Consider the following 25,078-nt stretch of genomic DNA (forward strand, 5'->3'; position numbering starts at 1 on the left):
TCCCTCCCTACTCCCTTTCCCCCCCTCCCCCTCTCAAGAAACCATTGTCCTTTGTCTGCCAGCCTGGTGCACTCCAGGGGAAACCCCGCCACTCTTCCCCTCTGTCCTGTGCTGTGTTCTCCACCCTGGCACTGGGGATAAGGATGCTCGACCTCCATCCTGCTCTCCACCATACCCCATCTCTCCTCCACCAAACCCTAAAATAAATATAAACTAAAAATTATAAAAAATAGAGAAAAAATATATAAAAGAATCTCACGCAAAAAAAAAAAACAAACCAAAAAAGGGGCTGGTAAGGTGGCTCAGTGGTAGAGCGCTTGCCTTGCATGCATGAGGCCCTGGGTTTGATTCCTCAACACCACATAAGCAGAAAAAGCTGGAAGTGGTGCTGTGGCTCAAGTGATAGAGCACTAGCCTTGAGCTGAAGAGCTGAGGGACAGCGCCCAGACCCAGAGTTCAGGTACCATGACTGGCAAAAAGAAAAAAAAAAAATCTCACGGACTGCTTTCCTGCCTAAGATGGCTCTGAACCGTGATCCTCAGATCTTAGCCTCCTGAGTAGCTAGGATTACAGGCATGAGCCACCAGCACCCAGCAAAAGTATGTTACTTTTTGGACAATGTCATCCCTTCCCTCATTCTCTCCCAGTTTACATGCATATTTTAAACATTCTCTTAAGGACATACATGTATGTTTCTATGAACTTTTTGTTTTAGAATCAGGCTTTTCCTTTGAATAAGGATTCTGCCAACTAATGATTTTTGTACACTGCTTTACATAAACATTGTCAATAATGAGCTATCTATAATTTTTAGTTTTTGTTTCTTTTAAGTCAAGTGTGTAAAAATCTTAGTTTTCTTATTTGCGATGTTCATGCAAATTATATAGGTTTGCTTAAAAGGGGAATTAAATTGTGAATGTGGTACAACTGTATTAGAAGGTTGGAAATGACCCTTGGAAAGCAGATTTAAGCAGAGAAAGCATGAGAGCTATTGTCCCTGAGCACTTAGCCAGCCAGGACCACCCAGCTGTTGCAGGTCCCAGGGGAGGACATTAGTGTCAGTTAAGGAGGGAGAATTTGCTTAAGAACACAACTGTGTCCTTTTTTCTTTTTCTTTTTCTTTTGTTGGTTGTGGAGCTTGAACTCTGGGCTTGGGCACTGTCCCTAAACTCTTTAGCTCAAGGAGAGTACGCTACCACCTGAGCCACAGTGCCATTTCTGGTTTTCTGAGTGGTTTATTGGAGATAAGAGTCTCACAGCCTTTCCTGCCCAGGCTAGCTTTGAACCACGATCCTCAGATCTCATTCTCCTGAGTAACTAGAATTACAGGTATGAGCCACCAGTACCTGGCTTGTCTTTTTTGAGTACACATTAGTTTACTCTTTTACAACATATATTCCACTAGTATGATTGCTTTGTTTTCTTTTTCTTTCAATGAAGAAGATTGAAGGCATGGCCTCACACGTGTAAGCACACATTTTCCCACTGAGCTCATTCACAAGTCTAATTGTTCACTTTCCTCATGGGATTTTTTTCAGTCTTTGAGGACATTCCCATTTTGTTATAATTCAGTTCCTAGTACATAGATCCTTGGCATATACTTATATGTTCACTTCAAGAACAATTAATTGACTGTAAACTCAATGTAATTTAATACTATGATGAGGCAAACATGAAAAAGTTCAGTATGATTCTTTGTTTCTACTCTCTTCAGAGTAAGTCCACCATATCTGCACTTGTTGAGCTTGGGTGTCAGATTTTATTTTTTGCCAGTCCTGGGTTTTGAACTCAGGGCCTGGGTGCTGTCCCTAAGCCTCTCTGTGCTCAAGGCTGGCACTCTACCACTTGAGCCATGGCGTCACTTCCGGCTTTTTCTGTTTATGTGACACTGAGGAATCGAACCCAGGGTTTCATGCATGCTAGGCAAACTCTCTATCAGTATGCCACATTTCAGGCACCCCCCCTTTTTTTTTGTGCCAGTCCTGGGGCTTGAACTCAGGGTCTGGGCACTGTACCTGAGCCTCTCTGTGCTCAAGGCTAGCACTCTACCACTTGAGCCACAGCATCACTTTCAGTTTTCTGGTAGTTAAGAGTCTCACAGACTTGCCTGCCTGAGCTGTGATCCTCAGATTTCAGCCTCCTGAGTAGCTAGGATTACAGGTATGAGCCACCGGCTTCGGGCTCTGTGAGACTCTTATAATCACTTAACTACCAAAAGCTAGAAATGGAGCTGTGGCTCAAGTAGTATAGCACTGGTCTTGAGCAAAATTAAAAGGTTAGGAACAGTGCACAGAGCCTGAGTTCAGGCCCCAGAACTGGCATAAAGAGAAGAAAAATAATTTCTGTTTTAGTTTCCATTTATAGGAATTCTTTAAAATTTTGGCAATAAGTTCTTTTTTTCAAGATATAAGGGCATTTAATTTTGAAAGTTACAAAAATGTTCAGTTTCAGCTGGGCACCAGTGGCTCATGCCTGTAATTTTAGCTACTCAGGATACTGGGATATGAGGAATGAGTTCAAAGCCAGACAGGGCAGCAAAGTCCATTAGACTCTTATCTCCAGTTAACCGCCAAAAAAGCCAGAAATGGAGTTGTAGCTCTAGAGGTAGAGTGCTAGCCTTGATCAAAAAGAGCCTGAGGTCAAGTCCCAGGACCAGCACCAAAACAAAACAAAAAACTGTTCAATTTAGAGATTTTAAGATTCCTTAGGGAACTCAGTGATTGGTCAATTTATTACTGGCAGGAGTATAATTCTAGTCCTAAATCTAGGGTTTGGGGGGAAAATTGACTAGAGTGTTGAGGAATATATCAGTTATTTATTACTTCATTACTGATTATCTTAAAGAGTGGTTTAAATCATCAATGAAATACTGTTTCTTATGGTGTATAGGCTGGGAGGCAGTTCTATTTCCAGTACTGTTGGTTGGGATCGTTGACGTGGCTGGTATTTGCATTGCTTCTCACACTGATTTGGTAGCTGTAAGGCTGGCACTAGCTGGGCTTCTCCCTACTTCCCATGTCATCTCTTTATATGGCAGCTGGAATCCAATAATAGGAGTAGCCAGGACTCTTAGGATCTGAACTTGGTTCACCGGAACATTTCTGCTACATTCTGCTTGTTAAAGCAAGTCATATAAGGCCAGCCCAAACTCCTCTTGGTGGAAATAAAGGGGCATGTGTATACAGGGCAGGAAAGAAGTGATGTGGGCTATGTTTTGAGACATTTTATCTGAAGGAAGTACATAAAGAATGCCCGAATAAAAGGTTGTTTAATTAAAAATATGATTATTACCCTCCCTTTCTTCCTGGTTGCTATTCTGCTCCACCACTCCCTCCTCACCAAACCTCAGATCAGATGGCAAGTGTTGTCTGTGTAGTGCTGTGTACAAAGACAGTGATGGCAGGGAGACAAAGGTGGGCCATCCAAGAAGGCGAGAGAGGAAGCTGGTGGGAAAATGGGGAGTCAATTTTCCTGGAGAACATTGTGACCACATGTTGACTGTGATCTCTATAGAGTGTATGAAGAAACTTACTTCTCTTGGCTGCCTGTTCAGTCGTGGAGGAAGCTCTAAGAGGAAGGCTATTCACATAGGAGATCTTACTTCCTGTGAGGGTGGTGGAGGGTAGGACTGAGCAAGTCTGCCTATTAGCATCTGTTTGGGCGTGGGTGAGCCTGTAAGGAATCCCTGTTACATGGCATCTCTGACACCCTTATTACCTTGATTAAATAAAATTGCTGATGAAGATTTTGAGACTCTCAAAAATAGGATAGTTTTTAACATCCATGTGTGCTGGGAATCAGCCTTCTTTCCTTCTAACACACTAATTTGCCCTTTACCACATATTCTGCTTCTAGTGTCCTAACACGTGAGCAAAAAGTGAGATTAAAAAGGCTTGGCTGGGGAAGTGGCGCTGTAGCTCAAATGGTAGAGTGCTAGCCTTGAGCTGAATTGCTCAGGGTCAGTGCCCAGGCCCAGAGTTCAAGCCCCAAGACTGCCAAAAAAAAAATCCAATCTCTTTGGGCTGGGAAGGTGGCTTAATGGTAGAGCGCTTGCCTTGCATGTATGAGGCCCTGGGTTTGATTCCAGCACCACATAAAGAAAAAAAAAAGAAGAAAGAAATGTACTCAAAAAGGCTTGGTGGGGCTGGGAAGGTGGCTTAGTGGTAGAGCGCTTGCCTTGCATGCATGAGGCCCTGGGTTCAATTCCTCAGCACCACATAAGCAAAAGGAAAAAAGCCGGAAGTAGTGCTGTGGCTCAAGTGGTAGAGCGTTAGCCTTGAGCTGAAGAGCTGAGGGACAGCGCCCAGGCCCAGAGTTCAGGCCCCACGACCGGACCCCCCACTCTACCCCCCCCAAAAAAAAGGCTTGGCATAGCCAGGTATTGGTGTCTCAAACCTGTAATCCTAGCTACTCAGGGGGCGGAGATCTGAGAATTATGGTTCAAAGCCAGCCCAGGCAGGAAAGTCTGTGACACTCGTCTCCAATTTACCACCAGAAAGCTGGAAGTGGAACTGGGCTCAAAGTGTAGAACACTAGCCTTGAGCAAAAAGCTCAGGGAGAGTGCCCAGGCCCTGAATTCAAGCCCCAGGACTGGGAAAGGGGAGGGGAAGCTTGGCAGGAGGATCAAGATTTTGAGGCCAGCTTGAACTACACAATGAGACCCCATGTATTTCAAACACAAACACAACACACAAAACAAGCAAAGCCCAGTAGTTTTTGCTCAGGACAAGGAAGAGGCTTACTGGGTTATTATAGCTGTTAATAAGAACACTATAGTACCACTTTACTGATGAGCAAACTTATCTAATCACAGCCAAGTAGCTAAGTATGCTGACATTTGCAATAGCCACTCTTGTTGCATAGCCACTCCAGCAGTCAGGATCGGCATGCTCTCTCTGGGTTTGGTTATAGACCCAAGTGTGTCATATACATACCTGTGAAGGAAAACATAATGACTTGTTAATACTGCAGTGGCTCACATGCCATTTTAAAAATTGAGGCAAAATTCAAATAACAGACCTTTTATTTATTTTTATGCCTGTACTGGAGCTTGAGCTCATGTCCTGGGGGATGTATGTAGCTCTAGGCAAGTGCTCTACCACTTGAGCCATAGCTCCACTTCTGGCTTTTAGGTGGTTACTTAGAGATAAAAGTCTTATGGAAAGCCAGGCGCAGGTGGCTCACACCTGTAATCCTAGCTACTCAGGAGGCTGAGATCTGAGGATCATGGTTGAAAGCCAGCCCGGGAGAAAAGTCCATGAGACTCTTATCTCCAGTTAAGCACCAGAAAACTGAAAGTGGTACTGTGGCTCAAGTGGTAGGGACAGCAACCAAGCCCAGAGTTCACCCACAACTGACCAAAAAAAAAAAAAGTCTAATGAACTTTACTGCCTTGGCTGGCTTTGAACCTTGATCCTCACATCTCAGCTTCCTGAGAAGCTAGGATTACAGGCATGATTCAGTATCTTGCTCTGTTTTGTTATATTTTTGTGAGATCAAGAAGGAACTGGAGAAATTAATGTGTTTAGAGATGTGAGATTTTTTCCCACAGATCTCTATTAGGCTAAAGAATGACTGCCACCTCCCTTGACCTAAAAAGAAAGGTATAAAAAGAAAAATAACTTCTTTAGATAGTAGTACTCCAGTGATGTAAAAGAAAACAAACACGTGACTGTAGACAAGCAGCATTGGTGATTATGGGACACACTAGGAATAATATTAGCAATCTTAATAGCTTTCAATTTCTGAACCAGCCACATTCCTTCATTTATGAAATCAGGATCTTCCAACTCTCAGAGGAAGGTACATGCATTTAGGACTGCAAAATACAGCATATTTCAGTTCCCAATATGACCATGTCTTCCTAAGAAGTTTCCAAAGGTAATTTGACTTTGATTTTAGCCCAATAGTGTACTATACAATGTGATATAAATTCAATAAATGAAAATTTAGAGCAATGACTCTTGTAAATGGGAAATGTTTCAATGGAAATGTAAACTGAACTAGGAGCAAATGTTTGCTAAATAGGCAAGGATTGAGGGGAAGATATTTTATTTTTTTGTGGGTACTAGGGCTAGGGCTTGAACTCAAGGTCTCAGCACTGCCCATTAGCTTTTTTGTTCAAGGCTGGTTCTCACAACTTGAGCCATACCTCTATTTCCAATTTTTGGTGGCTAATTGGAGAAAAACCCAGGCTCACTTCAAACCTCAATCCTCAGCTCTCAGCCTCCTGAGTAATTAGGACTACAGGTGGGAAGGGAGGATATTTTAAACTGAAGGATAACATTTGTAAGGGCACAAAAGGGTGAGAGGATGACAGCAAGTTAATTACTATAGCTAATGTGAAAGAGAAGAGAAGGGCGACTGAGGAAATCAGTGATGAAATAGAAGTTTTATATTACAGACTAAGGAATTTAGACTGTTATTCAACCCATAAAGAGGTACTGAAATTTTTTTCTGTCCCCTGCCACCCCTAAAGCTTTTTTTTTTCTTCCTTTTTCTTTTTTTGTCAGTCATGGGGCTTGAACTCTGGGATTGGGCGCTCGCTGTCCCTCAGCTCTTGAGCTCAAGGCTAGCACTCTACCCCTTGAGCCACAGTGCCACTTCCAGTTTTCTGGTGGTTAATTGAAGATAAGAGTCTTAGAGACTTCCCTGCCTGGGCTTGTTTTGAACAGTGACCCTCAGATTTCAGCCTCCCGAGTAGTTAGGATTACAGGCATGAGCCACTGGTGCCTGGCGTTTTTTCTTTTTTTGGTGCCAGTCCTGGGGCTTGAACACAGATCCTCTGTGCTATCTCTAAACTTCTTTTGCTCAAGGTAAGTGCTGTGCCACTTGAGCCACAGCTCCACTTCTGGCTTTTTGGTGGTCAAGTGAAGATGGAGTCTCACAGACTTTCCTGCCCAGTCAGGCTTCAAACCACAGTCCTCAGATCTCAGCTTCCTGCATAGCTAGGATTACAGGCATGAGCCACTGGTGCCCAGTAGTACTGAAGCATTTTAGGAAGGGAATTTTTGTGTGTGTGTGTGTGTGTGTGTGTGTGTGTGTGTGTGTGTGTGTGTGTGTGTGTGTGCATGTGTGTGTGTGTGCGCGCGCACACTTAAACTAAGGGCCTGTACCTATTATAAACTTTTTTTTTTTTTCCTCAAGGCTAGCACTGTAGCACTTGGAACTCTACTTCCATAGGCAGGGAATTAATGCTTAGGCTAGCATATTATTAAGAAAATGGTTTTGACAGCAGTATGGTAAGAGTCTAATTCACATGGGGAAGGAGAGGAAGTTAGCATTGCAGGTAGATACTTAAATATGCTGGGTGTGGGGGTCAGGAAGCTGGAGGAAGCAGGAATCCTTTACAAATCAGTGATCAGCTTGGATGGTAGAAGTCTTCACTGGTATAGAATACCAGGAATAGAGAGGCCATTTACATCTCTCCCTACCCCCCAATACACTCTCTCTCTCTCTCTCTCTCTCTCTCTCTCTCTCTCTCCTTGGGTTTTGTTGGCATCTTGTATGGGACAGCCTGATAAAAATACAAGTGTTTTTTGAACTGAAAAATATTCACTGAATTTTCTGATTAGCAGAATACCTACCCTGTACAGTTTAATTTATAAAAACAAGTATTGGTTGAATTTTTAATGCTAAAATGAATAACATTGGTATATCCTATATTTGTACAGTAGAATCTTAGGCTGTATCTCTGAGCTTGTATATATCATTGACATTGATAAAACTTCCCTCTTGTCTATGACCCTTATTCAATTAATTTAATTCCCTTGGCATTTTTATTTCCAGGTGATCCTTGATGGTGACTTCAAAGGAAACTACACTCAGTGATCTCAGGCTATGTTTCTCGGCATGGAAGCCACTTAGTCTCATGTGCCTATTGAGTATTTGACACTTAGTGCAAAATGAGTATCTATAGGTGTCAGATCCTTACTGAATCTCAGAGACTTGCTATCTTGCTAATAGTTTTGCATATTGACTATATGTTGAAGTAATATTTGGGTATAGGGATTAAACATAACATTAAATCAATTATGATTTTGCCATGTTCAGCTGATAAAGTCCAAGAAATGTCTGAATGGATAACAAACACATTTAGCAGATAGGGCAATATGATAGAGAGATATCAGAAAGTGACTATTTTTTTTGTCAGTCTTGGGGCTTGAACTGTTGGTGTAGGCGCTGTCCCTTAGCGCTTTAGCTCAAGGCTAGCACTGTGCCACTTGAGCCACAGAGCCACTTCCCATTTTCTGGTGGTTAATTGGAGATTAGTCTCATGGACTTTCCTGCTTGGGCTGGCTTTGAACAGTGATCTTCAGATCTCAACCTCTTGAGTAGGTAGGATTACAAGTGTGAGCCACCAGCACCCGACATGAAAGTGACTTTCTTATTAGAAAGTCTCTGCTAAGGGGTTCAGGATTACTTTTGAGGTGATGAAAGTATTCTAAAATTCGATAATGCTGATATTGCATAACTCAGTAAATATAATAAAAACCACTGGATTATGTACTTTAAAAGGGCAAATGGGATTGGAGGCATAGCTCAAGTGGTAGAACACTTGCTTAGCAAGTAACCTCCCACGTAAACAGAAGGGCAAATAGTAGGATATATGGGATATATCTCAATAAAACTGTTAAGAAAAACAGCTCATAGGCTCATGCCTGTAAATCTTGGCTATTTAGAAGGATGAGATCTGAGGATCATGGTTCAAAGCCAGCCCAGGCAGACAAGTCTGTAAGATCCTACTTCCAATTAAACACCCAAAAGCTGGAAGCACATGTGTGACTCAAGTGATAGACCACCTGCTTTGAGTGAAAAAGCCAAGTGAAAGAATGAGGTCTTGAGTTCAAGCTCCATACCACCACAAAAACAAAACAAGAAATTGAAGGGGTTCAATCTGCACTTGAATATGTTGCAGTAGTTACTTATTGGCCTTTTAATAAAACTTGCGTGAGCAGACACAGTAAGCAACTATATGCTCAAGATTTATTGTGATTAGACAGGAATGGATTGTCTCATTTAACTCATTTGCTAGCCTCACAGATCTAATTGTGTTTTTAGGAAACTGTAGTGGCTACTTTCTGTGGGTAGAAAGAACCCAGCAGTGAATAGGGAAAAGTTTGTACCTACTATTTGAGGAATCTAGCCTTTAACAGAGGTATTCAGTATTCACTTTGCTCTGGATCTTGTTTGACATGCCTTCCCTAATACTTTAGATTCATACTGCAAAAAAAGTCTCCTTCCTCCAAGTCATTCATGCAAATTTCTTTTCCATTTGCTATTATCTGAAGTTACTAACATTGTCCAGCTAGTCACCAAGTAATCCAGATAGAGATTGATGCATCTCTTTTCCTAATACCCCCTTTCCAAGTGATTTCTTTTTTTTGGCGGGGGAGGTCCAGTGGTGGGGCCTGACTCTGGGCCTGGGCGCTCTTCAGCTCAAGGCTAGCTCTCTACCACTTGAGCCACAGCGCCACTTCTGGCTTTTTTTCTTTTTGCTTATGTGGTGCTGAGGAATCGAACCCAGGGCCTCAGGCATGCAAGCAAGCGCTCTACCACTGAGCCACCTTCCTAGCCCCTCCAAGTGATTTCTATAGAAGTGCCAAAGTACAGAAAAGAAGCTGGGCTCCAATTTTACCCTTATGAGCAAAAACTCTTTGTATAAATTTTACGCAGCAGCTGCATTTGTCTTAGTCCCTTCCTGAGCAGCCTTGTGGCTGCTTTCCCAACCTTTCTGACACAGGTTTTAATGCTGATGAGTCCCAAAAAAAATTGTAGGACAGAGCTCCCTGCAGAAGAAAGGATGAACACAATTACACACATGCGCACACTCACACACACACATGCATACGCATGCACACCAGCTGCAGGTGCAACAGTTCTAGGCTGTCAAATGAGGACTGTTTCCTTGTTTTTGAAGATGAGATAAAATTAACACAAACAGAAAAAAAATAAGATTTAAGAAAAGAATAAAAGCAAACTAGTCACCCATATCAGTTATGATGCAGTAGGTATGAAATCCAGATGCTTTTTAAGTCACTTGGAGAAGGAAAGGTAATATACAGTACTAAGGTTTAACTAAAAGTCATGTGAAGCCAGTCATCAGTGGCTCACACCTGTAACTCTAGATACTCAGGCTGAGATCTGAGGACCACAGTTTGAAACCCAGCTCAAGCAAGAAAGTATGTGAAACCTTCAATTAACCACCAAAAAAGGTTCAAGTGGAGCTGTGGCTCAAGTAGTAGAGTGCTAGCTGTGACTAGCTCAGGGACATCTCCCAGGCCTTGAGTTCAAGCCTCAGGACCAGCACCCAAAAAAAAAAATCAGGTGAAAGATTTGCTTGCTATTCATCCTAGAAAAGTAATATATTTGAATTGTGCTTCAAAGCCCACATATTATATTTAAGAAACAGTGCTTAGCCCAGCTCTCTGTGCTTCATGTGCAGCCCTTGTCCTAGCCTAAGGATTCAGGGTGGTCATTTAATATTGGAGGACACAACCTTTGGGTATCTGGGTAGTTTAATTCAAGTCAAAGTTGTCTTTAACCGTAGACCACAGAACTGCGCATCTGGATCCTTCTAAGGTAAAATAAGAGTGGAGAGAAGGATGGATTGCGTAGTCTCCTTAAAAGTTATTCTAGCCCAACACTGTATAAACTATTTCTTTAGGCACTGTTATTTTCTAAATTATTTGAAGCAAATATTATTTACAGAACAATCTTTGATAGAGGTAATTGTAGCAGAGAGGAAGAGTTAAGAGGAACCATGTAATTAAAGAACCCAAATGTAAGAGGTATCACTTCGAGAGCATCAGTTTACAAGGTTCCCCTCTTCCCCTTTTACTCTCTCCCCTTTTCTCCATCCTCTCTCCTCCTCTCCCTGCTACTGTTCCAATTTTCTCACAGATCTCACACACATGTGCACATATGTGCTGGTACCAAGTCATGAATTCAGGGCACTGAACCCTGGGCACTGTCCCTGAGCTTTTTTGCTCAAGGCTAGTGCTTTTCCACTTGAGCTATGGCTCCATTTCCAGCTTTTTTTTTGATGGCTAATTCCAGATAATAGTCTCACAGACTTTGCTGCCTAGACTGGCTTTAAACCACTATCCTGAGTAGGTAGGCATGAGCCACTAGTACCTGGCTGGGACTCTCAACTTTTAACCCCGATAGAAGGAGTTGAGCATAGGAGGATCCCCCTGTAGACTACAGGGGCAGAGTACATGGCTGAGAGTAGGAAGGACAGGTGCAGAAAGGGAAAAGGGGAGTGTGGAGATAAGCGTGTGAGACAGAAAGGCATAGGGAAGGTTAATGCTGTAGTGGTATTCCATGACATCTCTTAGATCCCAGAGTAGTGGTTCATCTCCCAGTATTTGTGAGCTCTGCATTTGGAAGCTTCTGGACTTTGATGTCAGCTGCTCTATCTTCTCTATTTTACCTTCCCAGTTTGGGATCAGTAAAATCTATTCATTTAAGCTAGGGAGATAAACACAATTGTTTTAATAACATTGTTCCTGCGGGAAATGAACTCTTCCACATTTTACAGACTGTTAGTCAGCTTTCTATTGCTATGGTAAAATACCTAAGAAAGTCAAGTTAAAGGAAGAAGGATTTATTTTGGTTTCATGGTTTCAGCCCACAGTCAGCTGGGCCCAATGGCTTTGGGTCTGAGATGAGTAAGAACATCACTGTTGTGGGAATGGGTGGAGGATGAGGCTACTTATCTCATGGTGACAGTAGGGACTGGTGACAAGACACTCTGCCAGTGATCTATTTCCTCCAACTAGGCCCATCTGCTATGAACTTACAGTTGGCTAACCCACTGATGAAGTTAGTGCCATGCAGTCACCATCTGGGGACATAGTCTTCAATGCATGTCTTTAGGGGACCTTCCACATCCAAACCATTCATTGGAACATCAGTGAATAGAATCATCAGTAAAATTGAGAGTATTGACTTTAAAGCTTGTGATTTTAGAGAAGTCCTTCCTTTTATCAGCTCATCTGTCTATGTACTTCTCACTCAGATTATATGCTTGTTTTCACTGTCCTTTTTTTTTTTTTGCTCATCTTGACTAAGATAGTTTCACCTGTGTCTTAAGGGAAAAATAGCAGTAGCCAAGACAAAATTAGGACACTGGGCATTTAGTCAGGGTGTTAGCTACTCAGAGTTCACTCCAAGGTCAAGCTGGAGGAACTTATCACAAAAGAATATACAGATTTGCCTGAATTAGCTAATAGAGAATGGATAGGGCTTAGGGATGAGAGGGCTCCTGTGGACTATAGTGCGCTGATTTATTCCTGTAGAGTGAAGTTATTGCTAAAATAGAGTAGAGCAGACAAGCTGGCAGTCAGAGCTCTACACTTAAAGTCAGGGAAAAACACAAAGGGACTTTCGTCCTATCTCTGACATTTTATTTGTTTTGAAAAATGTGAAGCAAGTAAATGTGAATAAGGTGTTCATTATTTATGTTCTGTGTGAAATATTTTCTAGTTATCAAAAGCAAAATAATGGCTGGGTGTATAGCTTAATGACAGGGCACCTGATTAATTTAGCAAGGCCCTGAGTACCATTTCAGGATGGGGGGTGGGAGGTAGGGGGAGAAAATGTGACTCAAATGGTAGAATGCCAGCTTTGAGAAAAAAAAAAAATCTAAGTAAACTGAGCACTAGTGGCTCATGCCTGTAATCCTGGATACTCAAAAGGCTGAGATCTGAGGATCCTGGTTCAAAGCAACCCAGGCAGGAAAGTCTGTAAGACTTTTTTGTCTCTAATTAACCACCAAAAAGAAGTGGAGCTGTGGCTCAAATGGTAGAGTGAAAAAGCCCGGGACCAGCACCAAAAAAACAAAAAGGTCTAAGTGGGGCTGGGAATGTGGCTTAGTGGTAGAGTGCTTGTCTAGCATGCATGAAGCCCTGGGTTCATTTTTTTTTTTTTTTGGTGGGTCATGGGACTTGAACTCTGGGCTTGGGCACTGTCTCTATACTCTTTGGCTCAAGGCGTGCACTCTAACACTTGAGCCACAGTGCTACTTCCAGTTTTCTAGTGGTTTATTGTAGATAAGAGTCTGACGGACTTTCCTGCCCAGGCTGGCTTTGAACCATGATCCTCAGATCTCAGCCTCCTGAGTAGCTAGGATTACAGGAGTGAGCCACTAGCGCCCAGCTTGTGTTAATTCTTCAGTACCACATAAACAGAAAAAGCCAGAAGTGGTGCTGTGGCTCAAGTGGTAGAGCACTAACCTTGAACAAAAGAAGCTCAGGGATAGTACCTAGGCCCCAAGTTCAAGCCCCAGGACTGGCAAAAACAAACAAAAAAGGATCATGGCCCTCCCTGAGTTCTAGTCTACTGGCATGAGAATAAGGAAGGAAGAGAAGGAGGGAGGGAGGAAGTGAAGAAGGAAAGAAGGAAGGAAAAGAAATTACCTTAAAAGATAATTGCACAAGAGACAAAGGAAAGAACTTAATATACAAATCGGATTGTTAGCTTTTGAATAAGCAATTATTAATGGCAATCACTTGAAGGAGCATGTAAATGCTACACTTGTTCTGCAGTAAAAGAATTGATAAAGATCATCCAAAATGAAAGAACAAATGCAATGAAGAAGTGAAAATAAATAAGTGGGGGGGGGAAACAGCTCAAAGCTTCTTTTTTTTTTTTTTTGGGGGGGGCCGGGCGTGGGGCCTGAACTCTGGGCCTGGGCACTGTTCCTCAGCTCTTCAGCTCAAGGCTAGCGCTCTACCACTTGAGCCACAGTGCCACTTCCGGCTTTTTTCTTTTTGCTTATGTGGTGCTGAGGAATCGAACCCAGGGCCTTGAGCATGCAAAGCAAGCGCTCTACTACTGAGCCACCTTCCCAGCCCCCTGCTCAAAGCTTCTTTATGGCTTGGGCTTAACTTCTTTTAGGCATGATATATTCTAGCATTCGTTGTGTATCATTAGAGGATATAAATACGTAAAAAGAGCTAGACACAGCTGGCTCATGCCTGTAATCCTAGCTACACAGGAGACTGAGATCTGAGAATTGCGGTTCAAAGCGAGCCCAAGCAAGAAAGTCCATGAGACTCTTATCTCCAATTAACCACCAGAAGTGGCGCTGTGGCTCAAGTGGTAAATGGCTAGCCTTGAGCTGAAGAGCTGAGGGACAGTGCCCAGGACCAGAGTTCAAGACCCATGACACCCCCCTCCCCCCCAAAAAAAAGCGAAATCAAATTCAAGATTACTGCTGGGTGCTGGTAACTCAAAGCTATAATCCTAGCTACTCAGGAGGCTGAGATCTGAGGATTGTGGTTCAAAGCCAGCTTGGGCAGGAAAGTCTGTGAAACTCTTATCTCCAATAAACCACCAGAAAGCCAGAAGTGGCACTGTAGCTCAAGTGATAGAGTGCTCGTCTTGAGCTGAAGAGCTGAGGGACTGTGCTCAGGCCCAGAGTTCAAGCCCCATGACCAACAACAAAACAAAACAACAACAACAAAAAAACCTGTACACCTAGTGTTTGCATCCATACACTGATGGGAAGAATAATATCTTTTTTGGAAAGGCAGAGTCAGATAAATCTTTTGGCTAGCCCATATACAAAATTTCTCATTTACTTTTTTGTGTATGTGTGCACAGGTCTTGAGGCTTGAACTCTGGGTCTGGGTGCTGTCCTTGAGTTTTTTAGCTCAAGGTTAGTGTTCTGTACTACTTAAGCCACAGCTTCACCTCTTATTTTGGTGATTAATTTAGGATAGATTCTCACATACTTTCCTTCCCATGGCTGGCTTTGATCTACAGACCTAATATCTCAGCCTCCTGAGTAGTTTAGAAGAACGTGTGTAAGTCACCAGCACTTGTCTCTTATTTACTCTTGCAGTTTCTGCTATACTACATACTATGCAGGCCATAGGGATTTGATGGCAAACCTCATAAACCTCTACCCTCAAAGAGCTGAACATTTTCCCAGATAAAAAGCACTGTACACTTAGATTTTGCCAAGAATTTCCAGGTGGGACAGCAGGGCACTGATGGGAGAAGTGTTTTTGGCAAACAGAACAACACATGTAAAGGCTAAGTTGAAGCATTGTCGCACATTTGAAGATCAGCTAGAAATTGCATCATGGCTCAAGTACAGAGCACAAAAGGAATGGGAAAGGCCTGCAGAAAGGATTAAGATATAAACAGATTTTGAAGCCAGGAGCAGGTTTTGAAATCATGTTAAGGAATTTTACACTATTCCTTAGCATGATGAAGCACTACTGAATGAGAATATTACCAGGTTTGTATTTAGATTTCTCACCTACATTATGGTATAGAGGTCAATGGAGAGCCAGGTAGAAGGTAAGCAGAAGAAAGATGATATTTGTAATAATTTACACGAGAAGTCACATTGCATTGTAGTAAAGTTTCAGAAATGGTTAAGTAGATTTCCTTAAAATTGCATATTAATGGGACGGCGTGGCACGGGCCAGTGGTATTGACCTTCTCCCCTGAAATGTGGAGGCTAAATCAGTAAGATAAAATGGTTAATAATTAAATGTGGGTAGTAAAAGGGAGACATATTAGGAATTTCTTCCAACTCCGAATCAGTACTCAATCGTAGATGTGGGTTAGGGACATTTTTTTCTAGTAAAAAATTGATACAAGTACATAGCTAACTATAAGGCAAGAATGCTGTTAAATACTCTTGCGGTCATGCTTACTTATTCTTGAAAAGTATTTTTATAACATTTAGGGGGGAGATAAAAATGGATACAAGGATTTTACCTTTATAGAAACTGGGCATGGTGGAACATGCCTTTAGTTCCTGTGCTCAGAAAGCTGAGACTCACTTGAGACCAGGAGTTAGAGACCAGCCTGGATAAGAACCCTGTCTCAAATAAATAATCAAGTCATCATACTTACTGTTTATTTATTTTTTTTGGTTGGTCATGGAGCCTGACCTCTGGGCCTGGGTGCTGTCCCTCAGCTCTTCAGCTCTAGGCGAGTGCTCTACCACTTGAGCCACAGCACCACTTCCGGCATTTTCTGCTTATGTGGTGCTGAGGAATCGAACCCAGGCCTCATGCATACAAGGCAAGCACTCTACCACTGAGCCACTTTCTCAGCCAGTTACTGTCTTTTTTTTTGTGTGTGTGTGTGTACTGAGGAATTGAACCCCAGACAAATGCTTTGCCACTGAGCTAACTCCCAGCATATTTACTGTTTTATGACATAAAAATTCACTTGTCATTGCCATTTTCCTTCCTGGAAAACACAGAAAGGCATAAATAGCTTACCCAGCAAGCATCACATATGGCTGAGTCATCATGTATTTGTGCTCTGGAAACCGAACACTAAGATTCATTTTCCACATGATGAAAGCCGTCGTTATCATAGAACATGATTCTTATGCTAAAGGAGAACATTGTTCATTCTAACGTACCTTCCTCAGCCTTGTGCAAGAGTAGGGCCAGTAAGCCCCACATTTGTGTCATTAATTGACACAAGGATCAGAGGAAAAAGAAATAGTCTAGGAGATATAGGAGTGATTCACTTTTAGATATTTGGAGATTTGGAGCTTGTGGTAGAGGTTTCCAATAGGCAGTGGAAATGCTGGCCTGAAGAGAATCAGGGTGGAAATAAGTATATTTGAAAAGTCATGATATGAGTATTAGCAGAAGCTAGCATGTATAGATGGAATAAGAAGATATAAGCAAAGATAGAATACTATGGAAATGAAATATGCGTAGGGAACAGTAGAAGAGGAAATCTATAGAGGTGGCTGACAAACAAGCATTCTTAATAACTGCCTGCCTCCCCCTTTTTGCCTGCCTGCCCACCCACCTGCCCCCCCTCTCTCTTTCCTTTCTCTCTTTCTGTTCTCTCTCTTTCCATTCTCTTTCTTTTTCTTTCTTCCTTCCTTTCTTTCGTTCTCTCTCCTCTCTCCCTCCCTTCCTCCCTCTTTCTTTTTCCCCTCCCTCCCTCCCTCCCTTCCTTCCTTTCCTGTGTGTGCATATGTGTGTGCTTATATGCCAGTACTGGGGCTTGAACTCAGGACTAGGATGCTCTCCCTTAGGTTTTTGGATCAAGGCTGGTGCTCTACCACGTGAGCCACAGCTCTGCTCCCAGATTTCTGCTGGTTAATTGGAGATAAGAGTATCACAACTTTTCTATTTGTGCTGGTTTTGATCCTTAGATCTCAGCTTCTTCAGTAGTTAGGGTTATAGGCATGAGCCACCAGCACCCAGCTCTACCTATAATAATGTTGTTGCTAAGCTCCCCTCTGCTTGAGATCTCTCTCCTTTTTTGGGGGGGGGTCTGGTCGTGGGACCTGAACTCTGGGCCTGGGCATTGTCCCTCAGCTCTAGGTTAGTGCTCTACCACTTGAGCCACAGTGCCACTTCCAGCTTTTTTCTTTCTGCTTATGTGGTGCTGAGGAATAGAACCCAGGGCCTCATGCATGCAAGGCAAGCGCTCTACCACTGAGCCACCTCCCCAGCCCTCTGCTTGAGATCTCACCAATCTGCTGTCCTCACTATGCTTGACTTTGGGAATACAGCTTCTATTTTACTCACTGGCCTCTCTTTACTCTTATAGCTGAGAATAGTAACACATTGCCAAATTTTAGAGAAAACAAAAGAAAATCATAAGTGGAAAAATAACAATGAGTTTAAGGAAATGTTTCTGTGACTGCATTCATTGTTCCTAGGACCAGGCGGTCATTTGGAAAAACCTGTACAGGATTCATTCTTCCTCAGATACAGAGATGTCTTTTTGTTAGAATCAAGATGTTATTCCCATGTGGGAGAGATTCTTTTTCTCTTACCAGTGAGGAAAGTGATTAAGTATATTTGGACCACCAGTGATCTGGCTGTAAAGGAACAAGATCCCACCTTATTTCACCTTCAGTGAAATAAGGAGTCATTGACAAAAAAGAAACATTTATCTGGCCTGCATATTCAAAAAAATGAGTCTAGGTAATTAAATGGAATCCTGGACATGTGACTTCTAATGGGGGCACACAGCCCTGTTTAGGAAGCAGTCTTGCCTTCTCCAAAAGAAAGAATAAATAAATAAATACCCAAATCTACTCAAGCTTCTAAATTACCATTGCCCATAGAACTTTTTGTTGTGATGAAAATACTCTATTCTCTGTGTGTAATATGGTAGCAACCAGAAATGTGGCTGATGCAAGAAAGGAACTGAACTAGTTAACTAAAAGTTTAATTTAGGCTGGGCATTGGTGGCTCAAACCTCTCACCTTAGTTACTCAAGAGGATTTGAGGATTCTGGTTAGGAGCTACAGCAGGCAGTAAAAAACTGGATGTGGAGGTGTGGCTCAAGTGGTAGAGTGGCAACTTTGAGTAAAGTATTGGGCTTGAACTCAAGCCTTGTGTTCTTGCTTGGTTTTTCTCTCAAAGCCTGTACTACGGCTTGAGCCACATCTCTTCTTTTGGCTTTTTGCTGGTTAATGTCAGAGATGAGTCTTTTAGATATGTCTGCCATAGCTGGCTCATTACCCCAATTCCTAGATCTCAGCTCCCTGAGTCTCTAGGATTATAGGCCTAAGGCACTGGCACCTGGCTTTAGTTTTGTTCTGATTTGAGGCAGTCTTGCTATGTATCCTAGGCTGGCCACAAACTTGAGATTTTCCTGCCTCAGCTTCCCAAGTGCTAGGATTACAGGCATAATACCCCCATGCCCACCCTTATGTTTGTACAAAATTATTTATGAGGTGTTAGATGTATGGCTTAGGTACTAGACCACCAGCCAGTAAATGAAAGCATCAGATTCCAAGTTTGAGTCAAGTTCTGGTATTAGACTAAAAAAATTCATATATTTATGAAATGCTGATTATACGATTTGATATAATGTGTGAAGTTATCTTGAATATTCAGATATAGGTGGAGGTTTGTTGTTGTTTTTAGTGATGAGGTCTCATTGTATTGGAAATTCGTAGCAGGGACTGCCAATTAGATTCACTCTCATATCCAACTTTGAAATGTAGCTTTTTCAGTATACATATCTGTTCTTCTATAGTAGTTTTATATTTACAGAAAAAGAGATAATTAATCACATGTAGTTTACCAATTATTGATGTTTTGTAGTAGTGTGGTACAGTATTGATGCATTAATGTTAACTCAATGTATCTCATTTAGATTTTCTTAGTCTTACCTAATGTCCTTTCTCTCTTGGAGGATTGAATCTAATATACAGTATTATATTCAAAAATTTTATCTCTCTAGTTATTGTCCTAGCTGTCTTGATTGTGACAGTTGCTCAGACTTTTGTTGTTTTCCATGTCTTTCACAGTTTTGATGAGAACCTATAGGTTGTCCCTCTTGGAATTTGGTGTTTTACTCATAATAGACTGAAATTATGGGATTATGTGTATCAAGATTGTGTTTACCCTTATAAAAATTTGCCAAACTGTCTTTCAAAGTGGCCCTCACATTTTGCATTTCTGTCAACAATGAATGGGATTCCTTCTCATTCCACATCCTTGTCAGCATTTGGCACATTTAGGTTTTTGGACTTAAACAATAATAGGTGTGCAGTGGTTGGGATACAATTGCCCGCCCCCTCCCTCCCTGCCTCCTTCCCTGCCTCCCTCCCTGCCTCCCTTCCTTCCTTCCTTCTTTTTTTTTTTTTTTTTTTGGTGGGAGAGCAGTTCTAGAGTTTGACGTTAGGGTCTCATGCTCACTAGGTAGGTGCTCTACCATTTGAGTCACACATAACCCAGCTCTTTATCACTTAAGTTTTTTTCAGTTAGGGTCCTGAATTACTAACCAGGACCAGCTTCAGACCATGGTTCTCCTACATAGCTGGGATTACAAGCATGTACCACCATGCTCAGATTACTAAGTGAAGTTTTGTTGTTGTTGTTGTTTCTTAATTTTAATTTTTTGTGAACATACTGTAGAGAGGGGTTACAATTACATGGGCAAGATAATGAGTACATTTCTTATCAAGCATTGCAGCCTCCTCCTTTGTTTACCCTTCACATCCCTTCCCCCCCAACCCCCCCCCCCCCCTTGTTGTTTTTGCCTGGTCTTGAACTATAGTCCTCTCGGTGCTTCTGAGTAACTGTAATTACAGATGTGAGCCACCATACCTGGCCTGAATACGTTTCTTAAAGTTAGTCATTTATTCTTTTTTTTTTTTTTAACCAGTCCTGGGGCTAAAACTCAGGACCTGGACAATGTCCCTGAGCTGCTTTTGCTCAGCGATAGCTCTACCCCTTGAACCATAGTACCACTTCTGTCTTTTTCTGTTTATGACTGAAGAGTTGAACCCAGGGCTTCATGCATGCCAGGCAAGCACTCTGCCACTAAGCCACCTTCCCATCCCTCCCTAGTCATTTATTCTTACTGTCATACTTCATTATATCTCACAGAGACACTAACTTTCTCTTGATTTTTTTTTGAAATTAGCTTTAATATAGGTGTGCTTTTTCCCACACAGATACCTATTACAGATGTTAAAGCGGCATTTCACTTACTGTGTTAAAAATGACTCATTCTCTTTGCTTTCTTTTACTACTTGTAGTTTATAAGCTATATTACAGTGATCTTGAAGTGAATGTCTCCTGGTCTCATGTTGAATTGCTTTTGCTTAATTTTTATATTCTCATTTTCCATTCTTCACAGCCATTTTGCTTTTTCATGTTTGTTTTTGTTTCTTTGTTCATAAAGCTTTTTGTTTCTGTTACATCATGTAGTTTTGTACCAATGGCTAGAAGCAGATCGCCATGGCAAGAGCCAAGATGCTGCAAATACGACTTCAGGTAAAAATAAGTTAGAAAAGAACTAGTACTAGAAGTCATTATTATCTTCATTCACTCCATACCAGTTTAGAAATGTTGCTTTATTCTGTTTTGCTTGGACAAACTTACAGTTACTTATTCTGTTCTGTTATCTGCACCCTAATTTGCATAAAGAACTCATTTGCTTCCAGGCTTGAAAAAATATATTAGCTAGGCTTTCAGCTGTCTTGACATATGTTTCCTACTTTCTTAGGATGAAGGGTTTAATCTGTAGGTTATGATTATAGGTTACCCAGCAGGATTTATGTTTATGTCTAATTTACAGCAAGGATATTAATTAAGGAGCTAATTTTTTGGCATTGTAGAGACTTGAACCCAGGGCCTCACAAGGATATTAAGATTGGTACAAGTTTGTTTGGTCCTTGTTTGTTTCAGGACAGTATCTAAAAGGTAAATTTCAATAAGGAATGTTGTATAATTTCTACTTCTGGAAATTTAAATTCCCAAACATAGTCATTTTTCTTGCTTACTCCTGGCAGTAAATTTTAAGCTACAATTTTATAAACCTAGCATTCAACATGGAAGTAGGTTGTTCCTCTCTAGCTTTGCCTAAAAGACATCTCCATGACTCTTTGCTAGCTGGTACTAGCCCTTATTGAGGATTGAGCTGTATTACTCATTTCTCAGTCCTTACCAGTGATAGCAGAATTCATAAGTATAGATTCTTAATTTCCTTCAAAGTATTATTTGTCAAGACAGCTGAATATATAACAATGATCTTTCCTTGTGCTCCCTTTTTTAAGTATGAGAGATGGTGGTGGTACTGGTGTGCTTGCTGCTGCTGGAGTTGGTGATGGTGGTGGTTTATTTCTCTTGTTGGTATTTTGTAGGCTTTCTGGTTTTGTAAGATTCTTTCTGGAGGTAATTTCCTTTTTTCTCTCTTATTGATTCATTGTGCTTCAAAAAGGTATGATGTTCCTTATGTAACAGAACAATTACAGTGACAATGAAACTGTCATGCTTTCTCTGTTTTCTCTTCTGTCCCATTCATTCCTTGACATATAAGTGAAGATAATGTTACTATTTTAAATCAGACAGGCAAAAACTCATTGAAAGGTAAGTGTTATAAGGATTAATAACCTGGGTTGGTGTCAGTTATGACCTCCTTCTATTGTGTTTGGTATTTTTCTTCTATTTATGGATGATAAGAAGCATTTTCTGTCATTAGTGGTATGTATAGTTCAAGGCTTCCAAAAATATTCAGACTGCCCGCACACTCAGAACCAGGAGATTGTTTTTTTCTTTTTTTTTCCCCTTGAACTCACAGTGAGTAGAATGTAACCTTTTTTTTTTTTCTTACAAATAATCTAAACCTTCTTAGTGTTATGGGAAAATCTAGCATAAGCCTGGGGATGTCATTTATCCACAAGTCCACAGTGCTAAACTGTCTCTGTCCTCAGCCACACTATTTCCCATTTATCCACTGACCTTTTGATGTTCACGGAACCTAAGAGCTACTGCAGAAAATGGTACCCTCTCCTTAGGAATGCTGCCGGCACTTTCTCTTATGGAAGTAAAAGCTTTCAAGTCTTAAAAAAATGGGACTGTGCAGTAAAAAAGATAGAGCAATGATGTATGTGGTCCTTGGTTAAATGAAACAGAAAAATCTCAAGGAAAATGATCATTAGTCACAGACTTCCATTAGAAGCAGTAGTTTCTTTACCTTAGCAAATAAATTTAAATTATGTGTCCTTATTTTTTTTAATCTTCTATTTCATACTGCAGTCTCCAACAAGATTTTCAAGTGTGACTTTTCCCTCCTGTTATCTGTTAAGTTTTGTACTCACTTAAAGGTGTTTTAGTATCTGTCTTCATATTTTTCCCAAAATGGAAACTGAGTTTAACAAGATGTCAGCATATCACTTACAAGTTAGATGGCTTTGTGGTGTTCTTAATTGTGCAAGTACTGGTAAATTACATTTATATTTTGCTATAAATTAGTAGTTTACACTTTATTCCAATTTAGAAAAATAGAAAAATGCAGGACACAGATTGAAATTACTTCAAGGTCTTCCAATTCCTTGATCTCAGCTTTTTTTTTTTTTTTTTTTTTGGTCAGTCATGGGGCTTGAACTCTGGGCCTGGGTGCTGCCCCTCAGCTCTTCAGCTCAAGGCAAGCACTCTATCACTTGAGCAACAGTGTCACTTCTGGTTTTCTGGTGGTTAATTGGAGATAAGAGTGTCACAAACTTTCCTACCTGGGCTGGCTTTGAACTGTGATCCTCAGATCTCAGCCTCCTGAGTAGTTAGGATTATAGGTGTGAGCCATTGGTGCCTGCTATCAACTTTTTGACATTAGAAATTTAAGATCATCCACATGAAAATGTTTTCTGAAACTGAGGCATTTGGAAATAACAGAATTAATAATGGAATTCATTTGACTAAGAAGATAAAGAACTGATCTGATAGCTGTTACTGAATTTTCTTATGTAAAACAGTGTACATTTTTATCTTTTCAGAACTTTTGACAGATAATGAATTTGGTTAGCTCATTTCTTTTAGGAAGTTTATCTAATATGTCTGTCTACTGGCAAACTTAGCAGTGATATTCATAATCTTGTCCCGTTAATGAGTAGCCTGGATATTAAGCCATATGTACCAGAGATTTTTGTTGTAACACGAATAAAACTGCCTTTTCTGTGACTGAAGCATTGGGTCTGTATATTAAACTTTATCAGTCTATGAAGAGGTTCCATCAATGTTTCTTTAGTTAAAATGATTATGGTAATTACATGATCACAGTGATTATATTACCATGTTTTGATGTTTAATGTTGATTGTATAGCTAAGACTTAAAAATTCAGAGTATAAACTGTTAAGTGAAAATTTCTTATTTTACTTGTTTTCTAGTTGTCCACTAGACAACTCTTAGCAGAGTTAGAAACTTAATTTGCATTTCAGCAAAGTCAGCAAATGTATTTCTATAAATATATATCTATATACACAAATAATTATAAAACAATGGAGATAGTACTGAGGAAGTCAGTTATTTATCAATTATTATTTGTTGTAGGTGAAAATTTTGACCAGAGTCCTTTGAGAAGAACATTCAAATCCAAAGTTTTGGCGCACTATCCTCAGAACATAGAATGGAACCCATTTGATCAAGATGCAGTAAACATGGTCTGTATTTATTTTTTTCTCCATTTTCTCTTTAGCCTTCCTTTTATTTTAAGATAGCAGTAGTTTGAATGACATTATTTCATTTCATTTCAATAATTGCATGAGAAATAGACTATTGTCCACATTTTACAGATGTAGAAACTGAAGTTCAGAGAAGTTAGGGTGCCCACCCAGGGTTCCCAATGGCTAATAGCAACCTCAAAGCCGATTATGTTTCCTACTCTTGAGCTGTCTTGTTGGCTTGTATTAAGATAAAGAAGTGTTGATAAACAGTGGTAGTACCTTGTGTGGTTACAGTTTGTACATTTCAAGGAATGATGCCCAGTGGGCCTGTAATTAATCTTCCTAGATAACAGGAAGCTAGAAAGGAACATAAATGTGTCATTTAAGCCATAGTTGGAATTTGATTATAAGGAATCTGAATCTATGTACTTAGTTAACTACCAATAGCAATTAGAGAGATTTTTAGAAATGAAGCTCATTGTTTTCTGGTCACTTTAAGTGCTTAGAAGCCTTGATAATATTTTAGACTTCCATTGACTTTGTGCTTACTTAATTTAGGAAACCCCAGGATACAGATCAGAGATCTAGCATGGTAAACACAGAAATGATCCATGGTAGACTAAGCCCCTGGTACAGCATAGTTCACTTTAAGAATTTTTATTTGTTTGTTTGTTTTGTTGGTCATGGGGCTTGAACTCTGGGTCATGCTGTCCTGAGCTTTTCAGCTAAGGGCTAGCTCTCTATCACTTGAGCCACCGTGCCACTTCCGGTTTTCTGGTGGTTTATTGGAGATAAGAGCCTCATGGACTTTCCTGCCTGGGCCGGTTTTGAACCCTGATTCTCAGATCTCAGCCTCCTGAGTTGCTAGGATTATAGGCGTGAGCCATCAGCAACCGGCTTAAGAATTTTCAAGTTAGAACTGAAGACTCATTCTTGCAATACTCTAAGGAAAAGAAATTAGTATTTATTGGAAGCCTGCTAGGTGTTTAAGCCTTGTTATTTTTCACTTGCATGTTTACATTGACCCAGTATGACTTTCGTTCAAGTTTCGTAGAGTAACATGACCAGAATCATGTAGTGGGTATAAGAAGTAAATCCAGATAGTTTTTACTTTCTTTTTTTTTTTTTTTTTTTGCTGGTCCTGGAGCTTGAACTCAGGGCCTGGGCAC

At 40.8% G+C, this 25,078-nt stretch overlaps 1 protein-coding gene across 1 annotated transcript in view; it reads left to right on the top strand.

Moving 5' to 3' along the window:
• The window catches only part of Dennd5b (DENN/MADD domain containing 5B), a 164,433-nt gene that overhangs the window by 45,905 nt on the left and 93,450 nt on the right, over positions 1-25,078 (top strand). The window contains exons 2-3 of the mRNA XM_013033412.1: positions 20,679-20,744; positions 23,797-23,906. Of these exons, the coding sequence (XP_012888866.1) occupies positions 20,679-20,744; positions 23,797-23,906 (176 nt within the window). The remainder of the gene's footprint in view (positions 1-20,678; positions 20,745-23,796; positions 23,907-25,078) is intronic.

The sequence above is a fragment of the Dipodomys ordii genome, unplaced genomic scaffold, assembly GCF_000151885.1.
Source record: "Dipodomys ordii isolate 6190 unplaced genomic scaffold, Dord_2.0 Scaffold167, whole genome shotgun sequence".
Taxonomy (NCBI): domain Eukaryota; kingdom Metazoa; phylum Chordata; class Mammalia; order Rodentia; family Heteromyidae; genus Dipodomys; species Dipodomys ordii.